Source organism: Penicillium subrubescens (assembly GCF_028828155.1).
Source record: "Penicillium subrubescens strain IBT 31985 chromosome Unknown utg000005l_segment0_segment0, whole genome shotgun sequence".
Classification (NCBI taxonomy): domain Eukaryota; kingdom Fungi; phylum Ascomycota; class Eurotiomycetes; order Eurotiales; family Aspergillaceae; genus Penicillium; species Penicillium subrubescens.
In genome coordinates this window covers 2,549,407-2,568,151 of record NW_026643155.1, presented here as the reverse complement: position 1 = coordinate 2,568,151, position 18,745 = coordinate 2,549,407, and the positions used below count along the sequence as shown (strand labels likewise).

Here is an 18,745-nt window from a genome sequence, read left to right as displayed (position 1 = left end):
AGCCACTAAAACAGCAGACAGAAAGGTTCTCGAAAATCACCTAATACAGGCACTCACTCCTTGGCTGGCTTTGAGTGGAGAGATCTCCGTCGCGACCGGCGAGACAGTTCAGCCCGTCTGTTCCAGGAGTCAATGTACCATTTGGTCACCTCTTACCCTTCCCCTTGATTTCAACTTGCGACTCCGATAGAAGGGGATACCAAGTCAATGAAGGTCCTGACCTGCAGACGGTGAAGCAGTAATTGCATTGAAGAGATATGTTAAATCGACTGATGTTTCGCATTGAAGATCAAAGCTACAAAGTACTGCCGCAAGGTAAATCTCCCTGACAGCAAAGTACATACTTACAAACTGTAGTCTCACGATCTTACTACGATCCTAATTTCCACCATATGCAGCTCCAGCTGACGATGGAGTACTTTATACCGTAATCAGAGGCAGGATTAAAGCTACTACGGGACGGAGTACTCGCTTCCTCGCCACAATAATGTATACGAAGTAATCTGGACCCCGTACTTCCCAAAACAAGTTACCCAAGACGCGCGAGCTCTTTCGGCCCCAAAGATCGCCTCGTAAGGTGTAACCGTGTATCGTCGGCCATACTATTCCTCTCCTGCTGTTGGTTCGTCAGAGAGCCCATCCCCTGGCCCAGCTAGCCCTGCACTGGCGTAAATGGTTCACCCTCTAGCCTTCCGATACGGTCGCGTTCCAGGGTCTCCTGCGGCCTACGCTTCCTGACTGGCCCAGCGCCCAGGATTGCCCTGGCATTGACTTCATTGCGACTCCTACCTCCACCAGCCGCCCATTCGCGTCCCTCTCTTAGCTGGGTTGTGGATATGGATATACCTTGGCTGTAACTCCTTAACTAAACTAACAAGTTAGCTAATATTTCACTAAGAAACCAATTATACATAATGGCCCATGGAGGCCTAATCTTGCGCGTCCCCCTTTCCCCTTCTTCTTTCAGGCCCGAGCCTCCTTTTACTTGCAGGGATCTCATCTCGCCTGCGTCCCCATGTGGGGGAGGATTCGGTCGCAAAAGCAGGTTCTCTAACTTAACTATGTACTTCGTCCGCAAGCCTCCAAGGAATCTACAGGCCCACGTTCCCCGATCTTTTTCCATGGAACTTGATTTGACTAGGGACGGTCTTTTTTGTCAAACGCGTCGGTCCGTTGATCCTGTCTTACACGACCTCTTAACTTTGATTGCGTGAGTTGGCTTCGGCCTCGACCTCCTCCTTCTCTGTGGTAGAGTCGCACACGCAACCACTTTTTTCGCCCCTGCTGCAGGTGGCATTTTAGGCACTATTGGCACTTGCCTGCCGCCTGTGAGACCTAGGCGATGATGGTGATTTGTCCCCGGCTTTTCCTAAGCCCAGATAAGGTTTGCACAGGAGAGATGTGTCTACCAATTCTCCTTTGCCCTTCCAGAAAAGGGTCTCATAGTCAATACAAACCATGCACGTCAAGTCTTGGACTGACCTACTCACCCCACTTCCACTCAAGTATGTACTCCGTGAGTTCGTATACTATGTAAAGTTGTAAACATCATCCACTCCAGCCATGGGCGCAAGCGACACACTCAAATTCTCCATCCTCCGCGAAGTAGACTCTCTTAATCGAGTTAATCTTGACCAATGGGTCCATAAACGCGCTCCACCCTAATCCATAATATGGTGCGACTCGGAGTTTACGCGGGATCTCCTTGCTTTGGTCCCTTACCAGACGCGCTGTAAGGTTGAGAGAGGCTTTAACTTTAGCCACTCGTACAATACCTTGATCTCCACACACTCACGGTAGGGAAATATTGATGCGCGTTTATGCGACTCGGCCGTTTCGCAATGATCAATGTCGTTGCCACCACCCGGGCTAGGCACGATGGATCCATCATAGACTGGATGTGATCTACAAATGTGCCATGGATAGAGCCTGATGAGCCATGCCATGTAACTCGTTTCCGAAAGTCATAGTCCCGTCTCAAGAACGCGCACCCCTCGTTCACAGCGTTTGTCTTTACCGTCAAATTATCCGTCAAATTATGAAACAATCGTCCTGTAGACCGAGAGACAACACTAAGCGACCGCGACCGTCAACGGTAGGGTGTTTGCTGTCTCATGGGCAACAGGGCCGGAAGAAGAAACGAGACATCCAGCGCCATCTGGAGGTTGCGGCATCGGGTCGGTACGACGAAACCACGTAAGGGATTTCCAAATTGGGCAATTGAATGATAGACACGGCTAATTTGCAGCAGAAGATCACAGCCATACCTTATCATCAATTTCGAGCCGTACCCTCTGAGTGTTCAGTGGTCGGAACTTGCATCCCTAGGCATTCCAGGGACTTTTACTCCGAGATTAATCGCCCTTTCTTCTTGAACGCTTCACTAAATATCGCCTTTGGAGTAGTTGAAATGCCTCGATATCCTGCAGGAATGCGTCTCCGCTTAATTGTGCATAAGTTGTTCTGTACCTACATAGCGGTTGCCCTCAAACGCGGACATGCAGGAGCTTCGGACAGACAGGTATTCATATACCACGTCGCCGATCACGACTTAACAGGAGCTACGTGTTGCTATCATGGGCTAGACCTTTCGTTCGACTGGTAGAAAGGGCAATAACGACGCCTCTTTACGCATTCAATATTGAAGTATTGATGGCTACCTAGCAACGAACAGTGGGGCTGCTAATTAACCAAATTAGACCCGGAGAAACCCAAAAGTGTCACCAACACGGGGTTGACGCAAGACTTGAAACCCACGCGCAAAAATGAAGCCTGGCAGGACCTTGGTTTGACCACTCATTTAAATATCAAGGGACTTCTATCTGGATCCTGTACTACACCCAGTCTGGACACACGTTCCGCATTGTCGTAGCCAGTGGCTTCATATGTCTGGATCAATTCTGAAAGAACCTACACGCGACACTGTCAAGAACTAGTCACTGGATGATAGGGGCAGCTTTATTCAGCTATCAGGCCACGGAAAAGGGGCAACATTGTCGAAGGATGTGATACATAGACGTCAATTATGGAGCACACCGTAATGCAAGCATGCATTACGCCCATGGAGCTTGCCGGACTCAGAAAAACCCGGATGTACCCATGGCGACCTGCCCGGATGGCTTGGAAACTAGTAGCACACTGACACAGGTGTGTCCGATCCATGCGCCCGCCCAGATAGCAAAGGCATCTCTCATTTCACATTTGAAGGGGAGAAGGAACCTACTGGTTGAGGGGACTGGGTCGGTCGCATCGGATACAACTGTAATTGTCTTTCCCTCCCTTTTTTTAGAACTGACCATCGTGTTTGGCACGGGTTTCAACTGCCGACAGGTTTGGTTTTGAAGTACATACTGTATATGCCAGGAGGCTCGGCTCAAGGCGCCCGCATGCGATGCTGGGCGGTATTCAGTGGCTGTCACCCCCTGTTTGGCGCCCCGGGTCTTTTGTACCCGTTGCACCAGTACAGGTTAACCACGGCGGACTCACTGAAAGCAAAGTTGTGTATCTCAGAAGGCGTGACAACCTTATCATGTACGAAGAATTTGTCTCAATCATCTGTCCAGTCAGGCTAATTCTGCTTATCAACCTTTAAGCGCTTTGTTAATTTAACCAAAATAACCACGGCTAAGAAGAGGCATCATGAGGCTGGAACCCGAGTTAATGATATCAGCCACAGCATAGGATAGAGGTTCAACTTTGAGCAAGCCATGAAACGTATTTCTTCTTCAAGATCTGAGTTGCACCTAGGTATGACCATATTTTCTGGTCAAGACATGTGATTCGTATCAAGTCCCCTTGAATCTCCGATTCTGCACGATCACATCCTCATTAAAGGGCGGTGTTGTAGATATAAGCACTCCTTGCGCAGTGGCGGCTCAGGGACATCGGAAGGTTTAGATGTTGTAGGTAGATCCTCCCACGTTGCTCATTTGACCTGCAAGGTCGGCATGTCTACAGGTTCTTCTAATTTCCCGTCGCAAGGGGATAAAAATTCCAGATGCTTGCCATTCGATGAGTTCAAGTGATCTGTCCGCAGGCGCTATATTCGCTAATATCGGATTGTCTATGTCTATCTGATCCACGGCATGTAGGTTCCCTTTACCTTGACCGTAACTCAGATCTGAGCTATCAATGAGATGCTGCCGATGGGTTGACTCACGCAGAGTTTGAAAGTGATAGACGTCAACATGACCATTACTTGCACATAAGTAAATAGCCACAATCGACCTAAGGTCGATTGTGGCTGTTTGTATGTTCCCAGTCACTGTAATCGAACATTCAAACAATTCGATTACAAACGGTGCCAGTCCCCCGAGTGGCCTTGCAGTAGATGTACATACGGAAAGGGAAACCCACATTTGTACGTCACAATCAGTCCAAAGATATATCACCTCAACGGCCAGGGCGCATAAAGTATTGTACTGAAGAAAGACTGTTTTCTTCCTCGAAATCAAATACGTCCCACCTCTGTTTATTCATTCTGTTTATTCATTCTGTCTGTGACACTTCGGAACACCTCAACCATGGAAAGCATCTCATCTCTCCCCGAGTCGTTAAGTACATGTGTAATCAAGGCTCCACATTATCAACAACGGTTTTCCAGCAGGGCCGTTCCGGCCTCAAGAAACCATGGTAAGAAGCGGGCAGACTCGAATCATGACTGATTTGTTGTCTTTCCCGGCACTGTATGGTGGTCTTCGCCCCGCTCCTTGACAGATTTTCGATCCACTATGGTTTTGACGCGAAAAACGAAAATTGGTGTCAGTGGCGATGGTCGGATGTAGCGGATACCGTACGCACAAACACTGCTCGGCGGAAGATTGAAATTCGACTGCATCTACAGTTATCGGAGTGTAGAATGTATAGTGTGAGAGCTCTGCAGATGTTCCATAGGTATCATTTTAGGTAGGTCTAGATTACACTAATCGGCGTTTTTGCCTTCATAATGGCTGTCCTCTATCAAGGGTGGTACTGAACTTTGAAGTCCTGATCTCTTCGCAAGTGATTGAATTCTCACACAATTGTAGATCTTCTTTATCGATCTACTTAGTACTTCAGATCCTGATTAACTACTCCATACAACTAACAATACTATTCTGTACATGTCGGACCCGAGTACGGAACGGAATTAACGTACAGTGTACTTGACCGGTGAAAAGAAATTTTCCTGTTCTATTGCCCCTCTGCGGAGAAATCTACTGTATATTATCGTGAAGGTTTTTCCTTTCTGCAGAGGCGTAGTGGACTTAACTCCACAATGTCAGATATTTCCTTCCCGGTGGTTCCTTAAGTCGGCGAACCTTCTTGGGTCGTGGACAAGGTGCGTCAAGCTTGCATCACACACTTTTACTAGCTCCGGTCCTTGACCGTGTCTTTGAATGGTTCTCTGTGAAGCAAAAGTCCATATACCAGCTGGTCTAGATCAAATCGACTTCGGATGAAATCGCAGATGGATTTTCTCCATTTAAGAACCGTCATACTAAGATTGAACTCGAATTTCCTCTTGCTGGTGATTTTCATCAGCTATGAGCAGAAATCTTCGCGTGGCCCCCACAACGAATTAAAGTGGTGCTAATTAGCAACGCGTATCCAATGGTCAAGACAATATACCCTATTTCGGTAAAGTGAGACTGGGGCGTGTGGAGGCTCAACCATGGGTTTTGGCTGGTTTTTACCTCCTCTTTCCCCGCCCCTTTTTCGTTTTTGAGGCTAACTTCTGTTGAAAAAAAGACAAGGCCTTTTGCATCATCCTACTAGAATCATTGCTCATGAATTCGAGGTGCTCTATGTAGTGCAGCTCCCTAACCTGGCTGTGCTCTCTCTCATCCCTGCTTCCCAGCAAGACCTGTTCGATGGAAGCCGAAAGGTTGATCGGAGCAGTAGGGCGATTCGATACGCCGCTAAGCCTGACGTGGTTTAGAGTGCAAAACAGGTGGGGAATACCCGTCGCGTAACGAACAGAAAAAGGTCCATATCGGAGCTTTCTGTATAGGTACGCCGTACGGAGTACACGATTACATACACTGTTGAAGCCCAAGCCCAGGTCCCAAAAAGGATATATTGGCTGCCCGGTCAGAAGTAGTGTATGCCATCATCGTGGCGTTGGCGAGTCCTCCAGCGAACAAACCCATGCCAACCTTAGTTCCTCGTAGCTTGCAACCTCCCCTGTAGGTGCAAGGATACATACCAATCTGGGTCTTGAGCCCCATCAGGATACGACTTAGGCGTATTGGCCTCGGCTACAATCGAAGCTATGCCGTCATCACCAGGCTCGCGTCCCACACTTCGGCTTAATTTGGGAGCTACATATTTGCAGCTCTTCGAGCAATATTAATAGACAACAGGCAGAGCTTCAAGCTTCAAAATAGATCCACAAACGCCAGAGATCCGAAGCTGAAATACAATCGAAGCAGAGAATGAAAGATCAATGTTGCTGACTATTGCCTAAAGTCCCAGACAACCACATGCATCAGCGGCTCGGCCAGCGCCCGTCTATACGGGGGAGGTTGGGAACCAGATGTTAATTGTCATCTTGGCGCGAATCCCAGTCAAATTCACCTTTCGTGCCATGACACGTTGATTATTCGGTCGTCGCGCCCGATTGTCATTGCATCTTCAATGTTCACTGCCGATCCGGAAGCTCATTACTTGCTCCGATATTGACGAGCTAATCATCAGCATCCGGGGCTTTGGTTCGCAATGGGGATACCCTGGTCTCACAGCCACCATCTCTCGTACTTTATCTCCTTCTGGCTAGAGCCAAAGTACTCAAGCCGCGGGATGGCAGAGTCTAGCCGGGATCGCGGCTGGCTTCAAAGTTCACTAAATCGCGTCTGAGCCCAGCGGCTTCCCAGCTCCGAACCAGAAAAAGCCTGCGATCAGACGAATGCGACGCACTGCATGGCGAAAGACTCGACGATCGAAATGCCAAATGGTGCAATCATCTCCCCTGTTCTGTCCCCTTATAACAGATTGCACCTCAAGTGTACCCAGAGTTGATTCGGGGCTGGTCTGCGAATCGATCGCCGAGTTAACCAGTTCACTACTCACTAGTTCAGGAGGAAATCCAGTTGTTCGAAGCGGGGGAGGGAGGGGGGCCAGGTCCAACAAGATCGCGAGCCAACTGGACAACCCGACAGTGTGGATCAAGCAATTTACCTCGTTCACTCAGATCAAGGCAGCATGGAAGAGTTCCTACCTGAATTGACTTTGGGTTCGACGTGCCGCGCGACCGTGGCCATTCAGCATATCAAACCTGGAAAACAGATACGATCGCACCATATCCAAAGTTGACCAGAGCACCGCCATCAAATCCTAGTGCTTATCTCTGTTCATCAGCGGCTGGGCATGAACTGTCGAATCGGTGTTCCCGAGTCCTCTCGGCGCTGCTGACGGGGTCAAGCGAGCCGCACTGTGAGCGCCAAACCATCTTCCCTTTTTCAGTGCGATTGGCCTTGCTGAATTGATCGCAGTGCTGTCAGTCAAATATCTTTGAAGGCAACGCAATCGTGAGTGGACCACGATATCGCGAGCTCGTCTTTGCCCCCGCCCGCCACTGACAGCTCTGCCGTGGAACTGACCAATAAAACACTGATCAAGTGTCCTGCATTCCCCTCCTCCAGCTTGATGCTGGGTCTTCTCTGTGCGTTACCTGCTGATTGTGGGTAGCTCAATGATCGGATTGGCAAGTCAAGCAGGATGTCGCCCTATCAGGAGAGCTCCACCAACCGGGCTTTCTGGAATCTGATACATAGAACTGCATGATTCAGTGAGAACTTCCAGGGGCCAGTCACAGCCTCTCAGCTTCAGAGAGAATGGCGCTGCTTCTGACGTGGCAGCCCCCCGATGGCCTGGGCCTGCATACAATGAAAGCAACCCTAATATGGAATCTTCAAGCCGGTCGCTAGTGTCCTGCGTCATGGCAGACGACCACACTATAATGGGTGTCTGTTCAGCTGCGCCTCTCACAAAAGCTCGTGTGGAAGGTTGCTTTTCGATCTTTGCATTGCTTGATGCTCACTGTGACATCTCCTTACGTTCAAAATGTGAGCCTATCACCATTATCTGGAGGCTTCAAGTGAAGTCAAACCTTAGGCTTATTTCTTAACTTGGTCGCTTGAGACGCAGAGCAGCGCTCAGGTCCATGATGCCGGCGCCTCTGCCTCCTCAGTTGTCATCTCAGCTTGCCCAGTTCAGGGTTGCGATTAGCAGCCGCTGGTTTTGTCTATATATGGAGTGTTTGACAGGGAATGCTGACCGCTTCTTATCAGTTGATGGACATGAGATTCTGAAATGGCGACCTGTCCGGCGGCAGGTAGATCCAAGAGGTCTTGTTTTGTCACGTTGCATGAACGCCTTGCCTTCTGTGTGTTCATATCAAAAACTTAATACCATGGCTTTCTTGGAGTCGTTTTGAAATCTATTGTTCCTGAAACCTATTGTAAATTATTCGGTACCGATAGGTAGCTTTGTCGATCTATGTCGTGGCATCCGTGTCTTTCCCTAGCATATCGTACAAGCAAGACTTACACGACGCGCTACATTCAAGATGAACAATGTCTCATATCTCATTTTGACTATTATGATCTAATTCCCACCAAAAAAATTTGCAAACCAAAAACTGAATCTGCGTCCTTCAATAATGGCAGCCTTGTTGCTGTTCCTGCCTGATCTGCCAGGCACCCAAGATGGTACTTTATCACGTGATCCACCGCCTTCCGCCAAGATAATCCGGCCCGCTAAAATTTATCTACAGAAAAAAAAGAGATCGCGCAACGGCCAGACAGCTACGACGCCGCATTCATCCCCCATTTTCAGACTACGAGATGAGTGCATAAGGGTGTGCATTGCAGCCCGTATCGGTATCCGTCTGAATTGAATCTTCCGCGCCTCAATCCTCGAAACTTGCATCCGAACATCTGTATCATACCGAGAGAGCGCATCCGCTTCAGAGAAAACCCAATCCCGCAGCCATGGATATTCACCGCTGTCGATTCGTTTCCTACAACCCCCAGGCGATTAACTCGCTTGCCTTCTCGCATCCCCCCTCCGCAGATCTTGCCGGACGAGGTGTCCCTACCCTTCGACTCGCAATCGGTCGTGCGAACGGCGACATCGAAATATGGAACCCGTTGCGAGGAGCCTGGTTCCAGGAGACCGTGCTACGTGGAGGAAAGGACCGAAGTATCGAAGGCTTGACTTGGACTCAAGATCCTCATGAGGATGGTCCTTCGGGTTCCAAGCTGCCGGGCAAACTGCGCCTGTTCAGCATTGGCTACTCTGCGGCCGTTACGGAGTGGGATCTTGAGCAGGGACGCCCGCTGCGCCACTCGAGTGGAAACTACGGTGAAATTTGGTGCCTTGCTGCTCAGCCGCAGTGGCAGCCTACCAAGAGAGGCGCAAATGGAAAATTCCTCCCTCCCGCTGAGGGTGAGTATCTCGGCCAGCATTTGGCGGCCGGCTGTGCAGATGGATCAATTGTGATCCTGTCAACGGAAGACAACGACCTGAGATTCCTTCGTTTGATGCGCCCATCCACAAAGAGAGCCCGAGTTCTCAGCGTTACCTTCCAGAACCGAAACACCATCGTCGCGGGCTATGCTGATAGCTCTATTCGTATATTCGATATCCGGAACGGCCAACAACTGCGGACAATCTCGCTTGGAAAGGGACCGACCGGTGGCCCGAAGGAGTTGCTGGTTTGGTCTGTCAAGTGCCTGCCCGACGGCACGATTGTCTCTGGAGATTCTGCGGGTGAGATTCGGTTCTGGGATGCCAAGAACTACTCCCTTATTCAGCGGATTCAGAGCCATCTCGCCGATGTTCTTGATGTGGCTGTGAGCGCGAATGGCGACACTGTCATCAGTGGTGGCGCAGATCAGAGAACAGTGGTTTACCGCAAGAAGGACGTTGAGAAGGGTGATAAGAAGAGCCGCTGGGCAGAGGTTATGCATCGTCGATACCACTCCCACGATGTGAAGACATTCGCCGTTTACGAGACGAAAGAGATCAGCATTGCCGTGTCTGGAGGTATGTGATAAACCAGTTCGATCTTCGAAGGAGTCATTCAGTGCTAACTAATTGCCTATAGGCCCCGATGCGACACCGGTTGTTCTTCCCCTCCGTGAATTCGGCAAAGAACACCACCGCAAGCTCTCCAGTCTGCCGCAGATCCCTCAGCTTACTTCCGCATCTTCTTCTCGCCTAGTGATGAGCTTCTGGGACCGAGAGGTCAGCCTCTGGCGGGTCTCTCGAGGCCCTGCCTCTTTGAATGAGAATATTGATGGCCAGAGGCATAGGCTTGTTGCGAAGGTGATGATCCAGGTAAGACTATCATTCTGTCGTGTCGTGGTTTTCTCTGGACCGACGCTGACAAGTTCTTTTCTATTCTTTATAGGGTGAAGAAAATATTACTTCTGCTATGCTGTCACCAGATGGCAAGCTGCTTGTCGTCGCTACGATTTCCGACGTTAAGCTGTTCACTGTTCGCCGACGCAAGGGCGATGAGAAGGGTGCTTTGCGCATCCAGAAGATCGAAGTTCCCAAGTCTCTTTCTGGAGATGGCGCCCGTCTAGTGACCATCTCCGCTGATAGCCGATGGATTTGCATCGTTCGTCCTAACAGCGGTGTCTATATGGCTCGCATTACATCGGCCTCTTCAACGGCTGACAAGCCCGAAGTCACACCGCAGCTTGCCCTTCTCAAGCGTGTCAAGCGTCACACGCGACACGAGAAGGCTTCCCATGGTACCTTGGGTGATTACGAAAGAGTGGTCCGGTCCGCCGTGTTCTCGGACGACAGCAAGATCTTGGCTGTTGCTGATCTTTCAGGATGTGTTGATACCTGGGTTCTGTATCCTGTTGTGGATTCGGCTGCCAACGGCCACGCCAAGGCTAATGGTATCTCCAAGTCCGGTGATGATTCATCTGATGACGAGGATGAAGAGGAAGATGTTATCTTCGAGGGCGAACGGTGGCAAATCGCAGCTTCGGAATCCCCGATACCCCGAATGAAGGCTGGCGTCACCTTCTTGTCTTTCCGTCCTCAACAGTCTTCTCCCAAGTCACTGACCAACGGTAACAGCCCGACGAGCTCCTCAACAGGAGAGGACCGCTTGATGGTTGTTACTAGCGAGCACCAACTCATTGAATTTGAGGCTCGCAGCGGCAAGCTGTCCGACTGGTCTCGACGCAATCCTAAGGCTTATCTTCCAGCAGAGTTCCGGGGTGTTAAGGACCGTGCTATGGGCTGCTTGTGGGACCTTTCCGAGGGCCGGGAGCGTGTCTGGCTCTATGGAACTTCGTGGCTGTGGATGTTTGACATGCTGCAAGATTTCCCCTCCCCGGAGGAATTCAAGGCCGCGGATGATGAGGCCTCCCAGCAACTTGTCAAGGCCTCGAAGCGCAAGCGTGATCCGTTTGAGGAGGACGAGAAGGACCGCAAGAAGCCTAACAGCGGTGCTGGTGACAAGATCTCTCGTGCTCAGATGGAAACTCACCTTGGAACCAAGGTGCGCAAGATCACTGGCAATGATGAGTCTCAGGGTGAGTGGATCTCGCTTGACCAAGAACGCTCGCGTAATCCCGAGGATGACGAGGCTTACGAGTACGACGAAACATTCGCTGCAACCAATCAAGCCGCCCTGGCCCGTCTCCGACGTGAGGACGGCACTGCTGTGGAACTTGGAACTCCTCAGAAGAGCTCCAAGGGCAAGGTCAATGGGGTTGCCGACACTCCCAAGAAGCAGCTTGTGGCGGCCAACGGCACTACCTCCCAGCCTCCACGCCGCTGGTGGCACACATACAAGTACCGTGACATTCTTGGAATCGTCCCCCTCTCGGGCGACGATTTGGAGGAGGACCAGAGCCCGTCCGGAATCCTGGAAGTGGCTGTGGTGGAGCGACCGATGTGGGATGTCGAGCTGCCTGGTCGCTACTTGAGGGATTATGAGTAAGCTTGTAGAGCTATCTGCTCTTGCGAGTTATTTTTATGGTGAATGAGGCAGTGCAGCTGTGTCTAGATCGTTTTGTAATATGGGCATCGAGCATGTAGGAGCACATTTTACTGGCGCTTTGTACAGGGATATAATTGAATTTTCGCAAAATAGACACACTATTTGATGTTCATCACGCCTTCAGTCTCGTATATTTCTTGATTTCTTATCGACTAGGTCTCTGACTCAGTCCGATGGAACTGCAAAGATGAGGACAACACCTGATCACTCCTAATGCGGGGCGTCGCGCCTGAGGCATCCCAGGCTGGGGGCTTTAAGTCTCCGAGTCTCTCACACTTCACACTTCAAACCTCCCCACAACCTTAAACTTGTTGTCCTTGTTGACTCGTTCTATAAATTTCCCGAGTGCAGACTCGGAAACTTCGGGACGAGACCAAAGGGGCTGCTGGCTCCTGCCCCTTTCCTCGTGAATCCTGACTGTCCCGACTTCTTATCGTGCGGAGATCTTATCGTCAGCAACTCGTCAGGCTTCCCCAAGCTCGACGTGCTCGATCCTCCCAGACTTCCTGGGAGTTTCCAACGCCCCGGTCGGTGTTGAGACGAGAAATTCCTTAGCCCAAGCCAGGCATAGTTGAATCTGAGACGCTCTGGTTCTTGCAAAACACTACCTACCGGAGAACAAGGTCCTTTCTGTTGAGGCCATACCCCGATCGAGACGCAGACGCCTGCCTTCGGGAGGAGTCTAGGAAGAAGAGCTCCGGTTCACTTCCAATAGCTATTTAGGCGCTGGACTCGCTTATTTAAACTGCTGTTCTACACCAGCATCAGCCTCTTCTTCTATATCTGCCTTTCCTGATTGCCTTCCTCTAGACCTACTGCTGCTTACCCCACACCGGAAAGCTACCTACTCACTTGATCACCACCGACAACACCTCAAATCAGTCACCATGGGTCTCTCGTACAACGTCTATCTGACCTCCAACAAGATCTTTGGCTGCAAGCAGTGCAAGACGCACCTGGCCGACTACAATGATATCATCAGTCGAGTGAGCATTCTTTTGTCGAGCCATTAAGCACTTTGTCCCTGCCCTGCTCTTTTTACCTTGAAGTTACTGACGTAATATTTGCTTGATACTAGAACTTCCGTGGCCAGCATGGCAAGGCTTACCTCTTCAACACTGTCGTGAACATCACCCAGTCCGATGCCGTCGAGCGCAGTATGACGACCGGTCGCCACATCGTCCGCGACATCGCCTGCCGACAGTGCAAGGAGACTGTGGGTTGGAAGTACGACAAGGCCTATGAGAGCAGCGAGAAATACAAGGAGGGGAAGTTCATTCTGGAGGAGGAACTGCTCTGCATAGTGTGCTAAGCGTGTCTGTCCACTTGAGCTTGCACACGCCTCGATCTCCACTCTCGACCGCGCTCATGATCTTGTCCTACTCCAGCGGCGCGATGTCCCTTTTTTCCCCTATGCATTTCTTGCGACCAGATTGTTCTTGTAGCTCTTGTTACTAGCTCCGGTGTTTTTGACAGGCGTTCGGCAACCCCATGGATCTCTTTCTGGTTACTTTTGGGGTTCTTTTTCTTCGAACATCGAGAGTAGCCATTTGTACGACAGGGCTTTTGGCGCTATGGGGGGCTCTGTTTCAAGAATTTACAATATGGATATCATTTTCTCGTCTCAGCACTGAGCTTCTTTCTTTGACCTCATGGTATGAATTCATGTTCTTTCGCATGCTTTGGTAGGAGCAAGATATGGTATAAGAACCGCACCTATGGGCTGCTAAGATAGTTCACGCTTGCCGTTCAGTGGCCCACTGTTAAGCAGCGATCGATGTGCATGTTTCGAGACTTAGTTTATAATTGTGCCTGTCATCCCACTGAGCTTCATAAGAAAGAAGCTCATACTCCATTGTTAGATTCACCTCCCTTCACACACTCTTTGCTATACCAGCCGTGATGTCTCGAGGCCTTTCCATACACATTTTCACACAAGTCATCCGAATACATGTAGAATCAACTATACAATTAACCTACTCCGACAATCGGGCAGTTCTTCTCTCACAAGGACCCGGTTAACCGCACCCGTAGATTATCAGACCCACCAACCACACAGACTTCAATGGCGGGACCCGCAAATTCCTCAATTCAATCCTTTTCAAAGGCGACTCGGCACCTCTGGACTCTGGTCATTCGATTCCTCGAACATTCTTTGGAATTTGACTTTTCGCTAGGCTCGGTTGGATCCAGTCGTACCCCTCCAGTGCGCTCTCCGTCCCGCATTCTGCAAGTGCGACGCCTCGATTCAGTGCTAAGATATTGCCCCGCGGAACCATCTCAAAAACGGAAAAAATGGCGAGCACCGGTACTATGCAGGCAGTGGTCTTTAAGGAGCCATTCAAGGTGGCAGTTGAGCAGCGGCCTATCCCCACTGTTCAGGATCCAGAGGATATTGTGGTGAAGGTGGCATACACGGCTCTTTGTGGCAGGTGAGTAATTCTGGAACTATAGATCCCTTTGACGAACACCAATTGTTAATGCGTGAGGATAGTGATCTACATGTCTACCGTGGTATTGAGCCTAGTCCTCCTGGACCTATCATGGGCCATGAGTTCATGGGTGAAATTGTTGAGGTTGGTAATGCGGTGACGACTTTGCAGAAGGGCGACCGTGTGGTCAGCGCTTTTACTACTTCTTGGTATGTATCTTGCTGTTAAATAATAGTAAAACTTCAACCTCTATCGATCATGGAAGGATATTAACATATCGGCAGTGGCAAGTGTTTCTACTGCAAGCAAGGGTTCTCGTCACGCTGCGAGAAGAACACTCTCTTTGGATGCGAGCGTCTGGACGGTGGCCAAGCCCAATATGTGTGTTGATTTCAAGATATACATCCTTTAAGATGAACACTAAAAGATAGACTGACGAATAATTATCCAGGTCCGCGTCCCCAATGCCGAGGGCACCGTTATGAAAGCCCCCGAGGGCGTCGAGGACAAGTACCTCGTGCTGATGGGTGATATCTTCCCCACGGGATACTTTGCTGCCTACAATGCTTTCAAGAACTCCACCCCAGAGCAAATCGCTGACCAGACTGTCGTCCTGATCGGTTGTGGACCCGTCGGTCTCTGTGCGCTGATCAATGCGCTGGAGTACAATCCCAAGCATCTTCTGGCTGTCGACTCCGTCCCCTCGAGACTGGAGCTGGCCAAGTCTCTTGGTGCCGAGCCCTGGAACTTCATGACTGATCGCGCTGGTCTAGACAAGCGTGTGCTTGAATTGACCGAGGGGCGGGGCGCTGATGCTGTGATTGAGGTTGTTGGCCTGAGTCCTGCTCTGCGTACTGCGTATGAGTTGCTGCGGCCTTGGGGAACTATTAGCAGTGTTGGAGTCCACAATGCTGAGGTGAGTCTCAAGTCTTTGATTCAGAAGATGAGGTGTCACTGACCATCGAAACTATCTGCTAGATCCCTTGGGATGGCAATGATGCCTACAACAAGAACCTCACTGTCCAGATGGGCCGTTGCCCCGTCCGGTCCGTCTCTGACAAGGCCTTGGAGGTGCTGAAGAAGAACCAGCACAAACTTGGGTGAGTGCTCTCTTAAACTGTCATCTCGAGACTGGGTACCCTTTCAGTTGCTAACTTAGTATTGTTCATATTTCCAGTTTCATGACAGAGAAGATCATGCCTCTCTCCCAAGCGGTAGAGGCTTATGAGTTGTTCAACGCCATGAAGGTACAAAAGGTAGTATTTGTGGCGGATCAATAGAGTGATCCATCCCATCTGGTTATAGATCAATCACTTGCAGCATACTCGCAGGGTTCAAATTCCTGCAACTCGAACCATCCCACCATGTCTGTGCCATTAAGGACGGCGGGATGCTTGGCAGAATGACTAAGAACTCTGTACGCCCACTAAAACCTCAAGAACACCTTGAGTCTTGACATAGCAAGAGTGACGTGAAAATGAAGAGAATCTGATATCTGTAGTCCACAATGAATAGATGACTATACGTTAGTTTGTTTGACAGAATTTCCCGAGTATAGTCCTTTTCTTAGCACCCAAAGTCGACGTCAGGACTGCTCGTGGTGCATAGCGGGCGGGTCAACTCCTCTCCGCTTAACTCACAACATTTCCTCTTCCAACTCTTTCACGACGTCTCCATCGCCTTCACCATCTCACTCCCCCTCTCCCTCGTCTCCTCATCCACCTCGTTTCTCCCCCCGTCTCTCTCCCTTCATCTCCTTTCTCCTCCTCCTTTTCTCTTCCTCCCTCCTTCTTCGATCTCCTCCTTCCTGCATACCCCGTCACCTTCCCCTCTCCTCCCACCAACGTTAATTTCTCCACTTCTGTCGGACCCTCATCGGTAGGTCACCATCCATCCATGTCCCCTTCCCTCGGGCGTTTTTAAAAGCTTGGTGGACGTGCCTTTTACGATCGCAAGATCAGTTTCAGCGCAGCACTCTCCTCACCTTGATTCCAAAGACTGATTCTGATTTTACCCCAGTGAATCTCCCCGCTATTCACTCCGCCGCGACCGTGTGACTTTCGACGACCATTCCCCTCCCTCCTCTCCCACAATCCATTCCACAACCCCGAACCGTTTTTCTCAGATTCTCAACCAACCAAAAACATGGAGGCTACTGAGGTTCACCAAACCACCGTTGCGGCCGATGAGCCCATGACCGATGCCTACGTCGATACCATCGGCGAGCAGGAGCCCATGGATGCCACTCCCAAGACCGAGGAAGAGTACGCGGCCTCGATGCTGACTCTGCGTGCGATTGTCTCGTCCAAGGAGGCTGGTGTCATCATTGGCAAGGCTGGTAAGAATGTCGCAGACCTGCGCGATGAGACTGGCGTCAAGGCCGGAGTGAGCAAGGTCGTCCCCGGCGTCCATGACCGAGTCCTGACCGTGACCGGTCCCCTCCAAGGCACTGCTCGTGCCTACGCGATCGTTGCGAAGGGACTCCTGGAGGGTGCTCCGCAAATGGGTATGGGTGGCGTCGTCTCCAACAATGGGACCCACCGTAAGTCCTCAAATGTTCCCTCTACTGTTCCCAAGGAATCCAGCGCATCCCTCCCCAAGAAGGCGTCGTCGGCCCATGTTTCCACCCAGTTGAATCAGTCATTCCCCAATCGCGGAGCCCGCATGAAGCCCACATCACGTGCTAACTTTCCTTCAGCCGTCCGGCTCCTTATCTCTCACAACCAGATGGGCACCATCATCGGCCGACAGGGCCTGAAGATCAAGCACATCCAGGATGCGTCCGGCGTCCGCATGGTTGCTCAGAAGGAAATGCTTCCTCAGTCCACCGAGCGCATCGTTGAGGTGCAGGGCACCCCCGAGGGCATCGAGAAGGCTGTCTGGGAGATCGGTAAGTGCCTGATCGATGACTGGCAGCGTGGCACGGGCACCGTTCTCTACAACCCTGCTGTTCGTGCTTCTGTCGGCGGTTCCCAGCCTGTTCAGCAGAACAACAACAACTCGGCCGGCACTGGCAACGGTTACAACAGCAGCCGCCAGTACAACCGTACCGGCAACGGAGCCGACTTCAGTGACAACAGTGGTTACAACAGCCGCCGTTCCAACTCCGATGCTGGTGCTGGTGGTCGTGGATACCCTCTGGTCACCGAGGATGGCGACGAAATCCAGACTCAGAACATCAGCATTCCCGCCGACATGGTTGGCTGCATCATCGGTCGCGCTGGCAGCAAGATCACCGAGATCCGCCGGAGCTCTGGAGCCCGCATTTCGATTGCCAAGGCCCCTCACGATGAGACTGGCGAGCGCATGTTCACAATCATGGGCAGTGCCACCGCTAACGAGAAGGCTTTGTATCTGCTTTATGAGAACCTCGAGGCCGAGAAGACTCGCCGCAGCCAGCTGCCCCAGGAGTAAATGAGCCCTTTGCTTTCTTCGGGATGCTGGTAGGGAGTCGGACTGGGACCGCTTGCACGGTTTCTTTTGTGTTTTTCCTTTGAACCCTTACGACTTCAGACTGTCGGTCATGATCTGCGGCGGTCATGTGCAAGCGAGCTTCCCTTATTTTACTTTATTTTTTCTCCATTTTTCCCGTTCTTCTTTTTTCTTATTCCCTGCTTTCCCCCTTTCCCTACCTCTACGTTCCGTTTTAACCTTCGATGTACTCCATTCACCTGATGCGTTGCTTCGATTCTCCAAGGTGCAAAAGCTTGCTTCAATGGACGAGTTCATGCCACTCAGGAATCAGTCCCGGCGGCGTTCGGTTGGCCCATCATTCATGATATGAGGGCCCGAACCGTAAGCTGGACGACCGACTCCATGGCTTGATCTTCGTGATTCCGGGTTCAAATCGCTCATCAGCACTCTCTTTGTCCCGAAATCCAGATTGTGTTCTATCCGGATGTTTTGCCGCTGCACATCGTTTCTCCCGCGAGTCATCACCCTTCCCCTGTCTCTACCTCTTTCTCCACATTCACCTTTCAAAACCCTTCCTGTCTCCTTTCGCCGCCAACTACCTGTCTCCAGGTGCGGTTCATACTGCGCTTGATGCTCACTCTCCGGCTTCGCCTTTCCATTTGCCATGCTCTAATTGCAATGTCCCGAACCTCTACCCTTTTACCTCTTTCACCCTGCGTCTACCCCTGATCTTTACCCCCGAATGTGTACCCTTCAAACCTCGAAAAAAATTTCCGTCTTCTATCTTCTCTGCTCTCCTAACTCTCGTCTTCGAACCGTCTCTCTATCTTATCTCTGTGTGCCATCCCTTTGTTTTCCTGACGGATATCTTAGTTATCTCGATGTC

The 18,745-nt window shown here is 50.8% G+C and overlaps 4 protein-coding genes across 4 annotated transcripts; all 4 read left to right on the top strand.

Moving 5' to 3' along the window:
• Positions 1 to 8,789: 8,789 nt before the first annotated feature.
• Positions 8,790 to 11,953, top strand: ura7 (small subunit rRNA maturation protein UTP4; the record flags this gene model as incomplete). The annotated part of the gene is made up of 3 exons (XM_057153388.1): positions 8,790 to 10,029; positions 10,091 to 10,323; positions 10,397 to 11,953. The coding sequence occupies exons 1-3, from the start codon at positions 8,973 to 8,975 to the stop codon at positions 11,951 to 11,953; spliced, it is 2,847 nt and encodes a 948-aa protein (XP_057007726.1). The 5' UTR covers positions 8,790 to 8,972.
• A 947-nt stretch (positions 11,954 to 12,900) lies between these two features.
• On the top strand, positions 12,901 to 13,325 carry N7473_007447 (putative Yippee zinc-binding protein Moh1; the record flags this gene model as incomplete). The annotated part of the gene is made up of 2 exons (XM_057153387.1): positions 12,901 to 12,999; positions 13,092 to 13,325. The coding sequence occupies 2 exons, from the start codon at positions 12,901 to 12,903 to the stop codon at positions 13,323 to 13,325; spliced, it is 333 nt and encodes a 110-aa protein (XP_057007725.1).
• Positions 13,326 to 14,308: 983 nt separating this feature from the next.
• On the top strand, positions 14,309 to 15,725 carry N7473_007446 (alcohol dehydrogenase family protein; the record flags this gene model as incomplete). The annotated part of the gene is made up of 6 exons (XM_057153386.1): positions 14,309 to 14,445; positions 14,508 to 14,654; positions 14,730 to 14,826; positions 14,897 to 15,361; positions 15,424 to 15,545; positions 15,623 to 15,725. The coding sequence occupies 6 exons, from the start codon at positions 14,309 to 14,311 to the stop codon at positions 15,723 to 15,725; spliced, it is 1,071 nt and encodes a 356-aa protein (XP_057007724.1).
• Positions 15,726 to 16,590: 865 nt separating this feature from the next.
• Positions 16,591 to 17,859, top strand: N7473_007445 (KH domain-containing protein; the record flags this gene model as incomplete). Its single annotated transcript, XM_057153385.1, has 2 exons — positions 16,591 to 16,987; positions 17,144 to 17,859. 2 exons carry the CDS (start codon positions 16,591 to 16,593, stop codon positions 17,857 to 17,859), a joined length of 1,113 nt encoding a protein of 370 aa, XP_057007723.1.
• Positions 17,860 to 18,745: the final 886 nt, after the last annotated feature.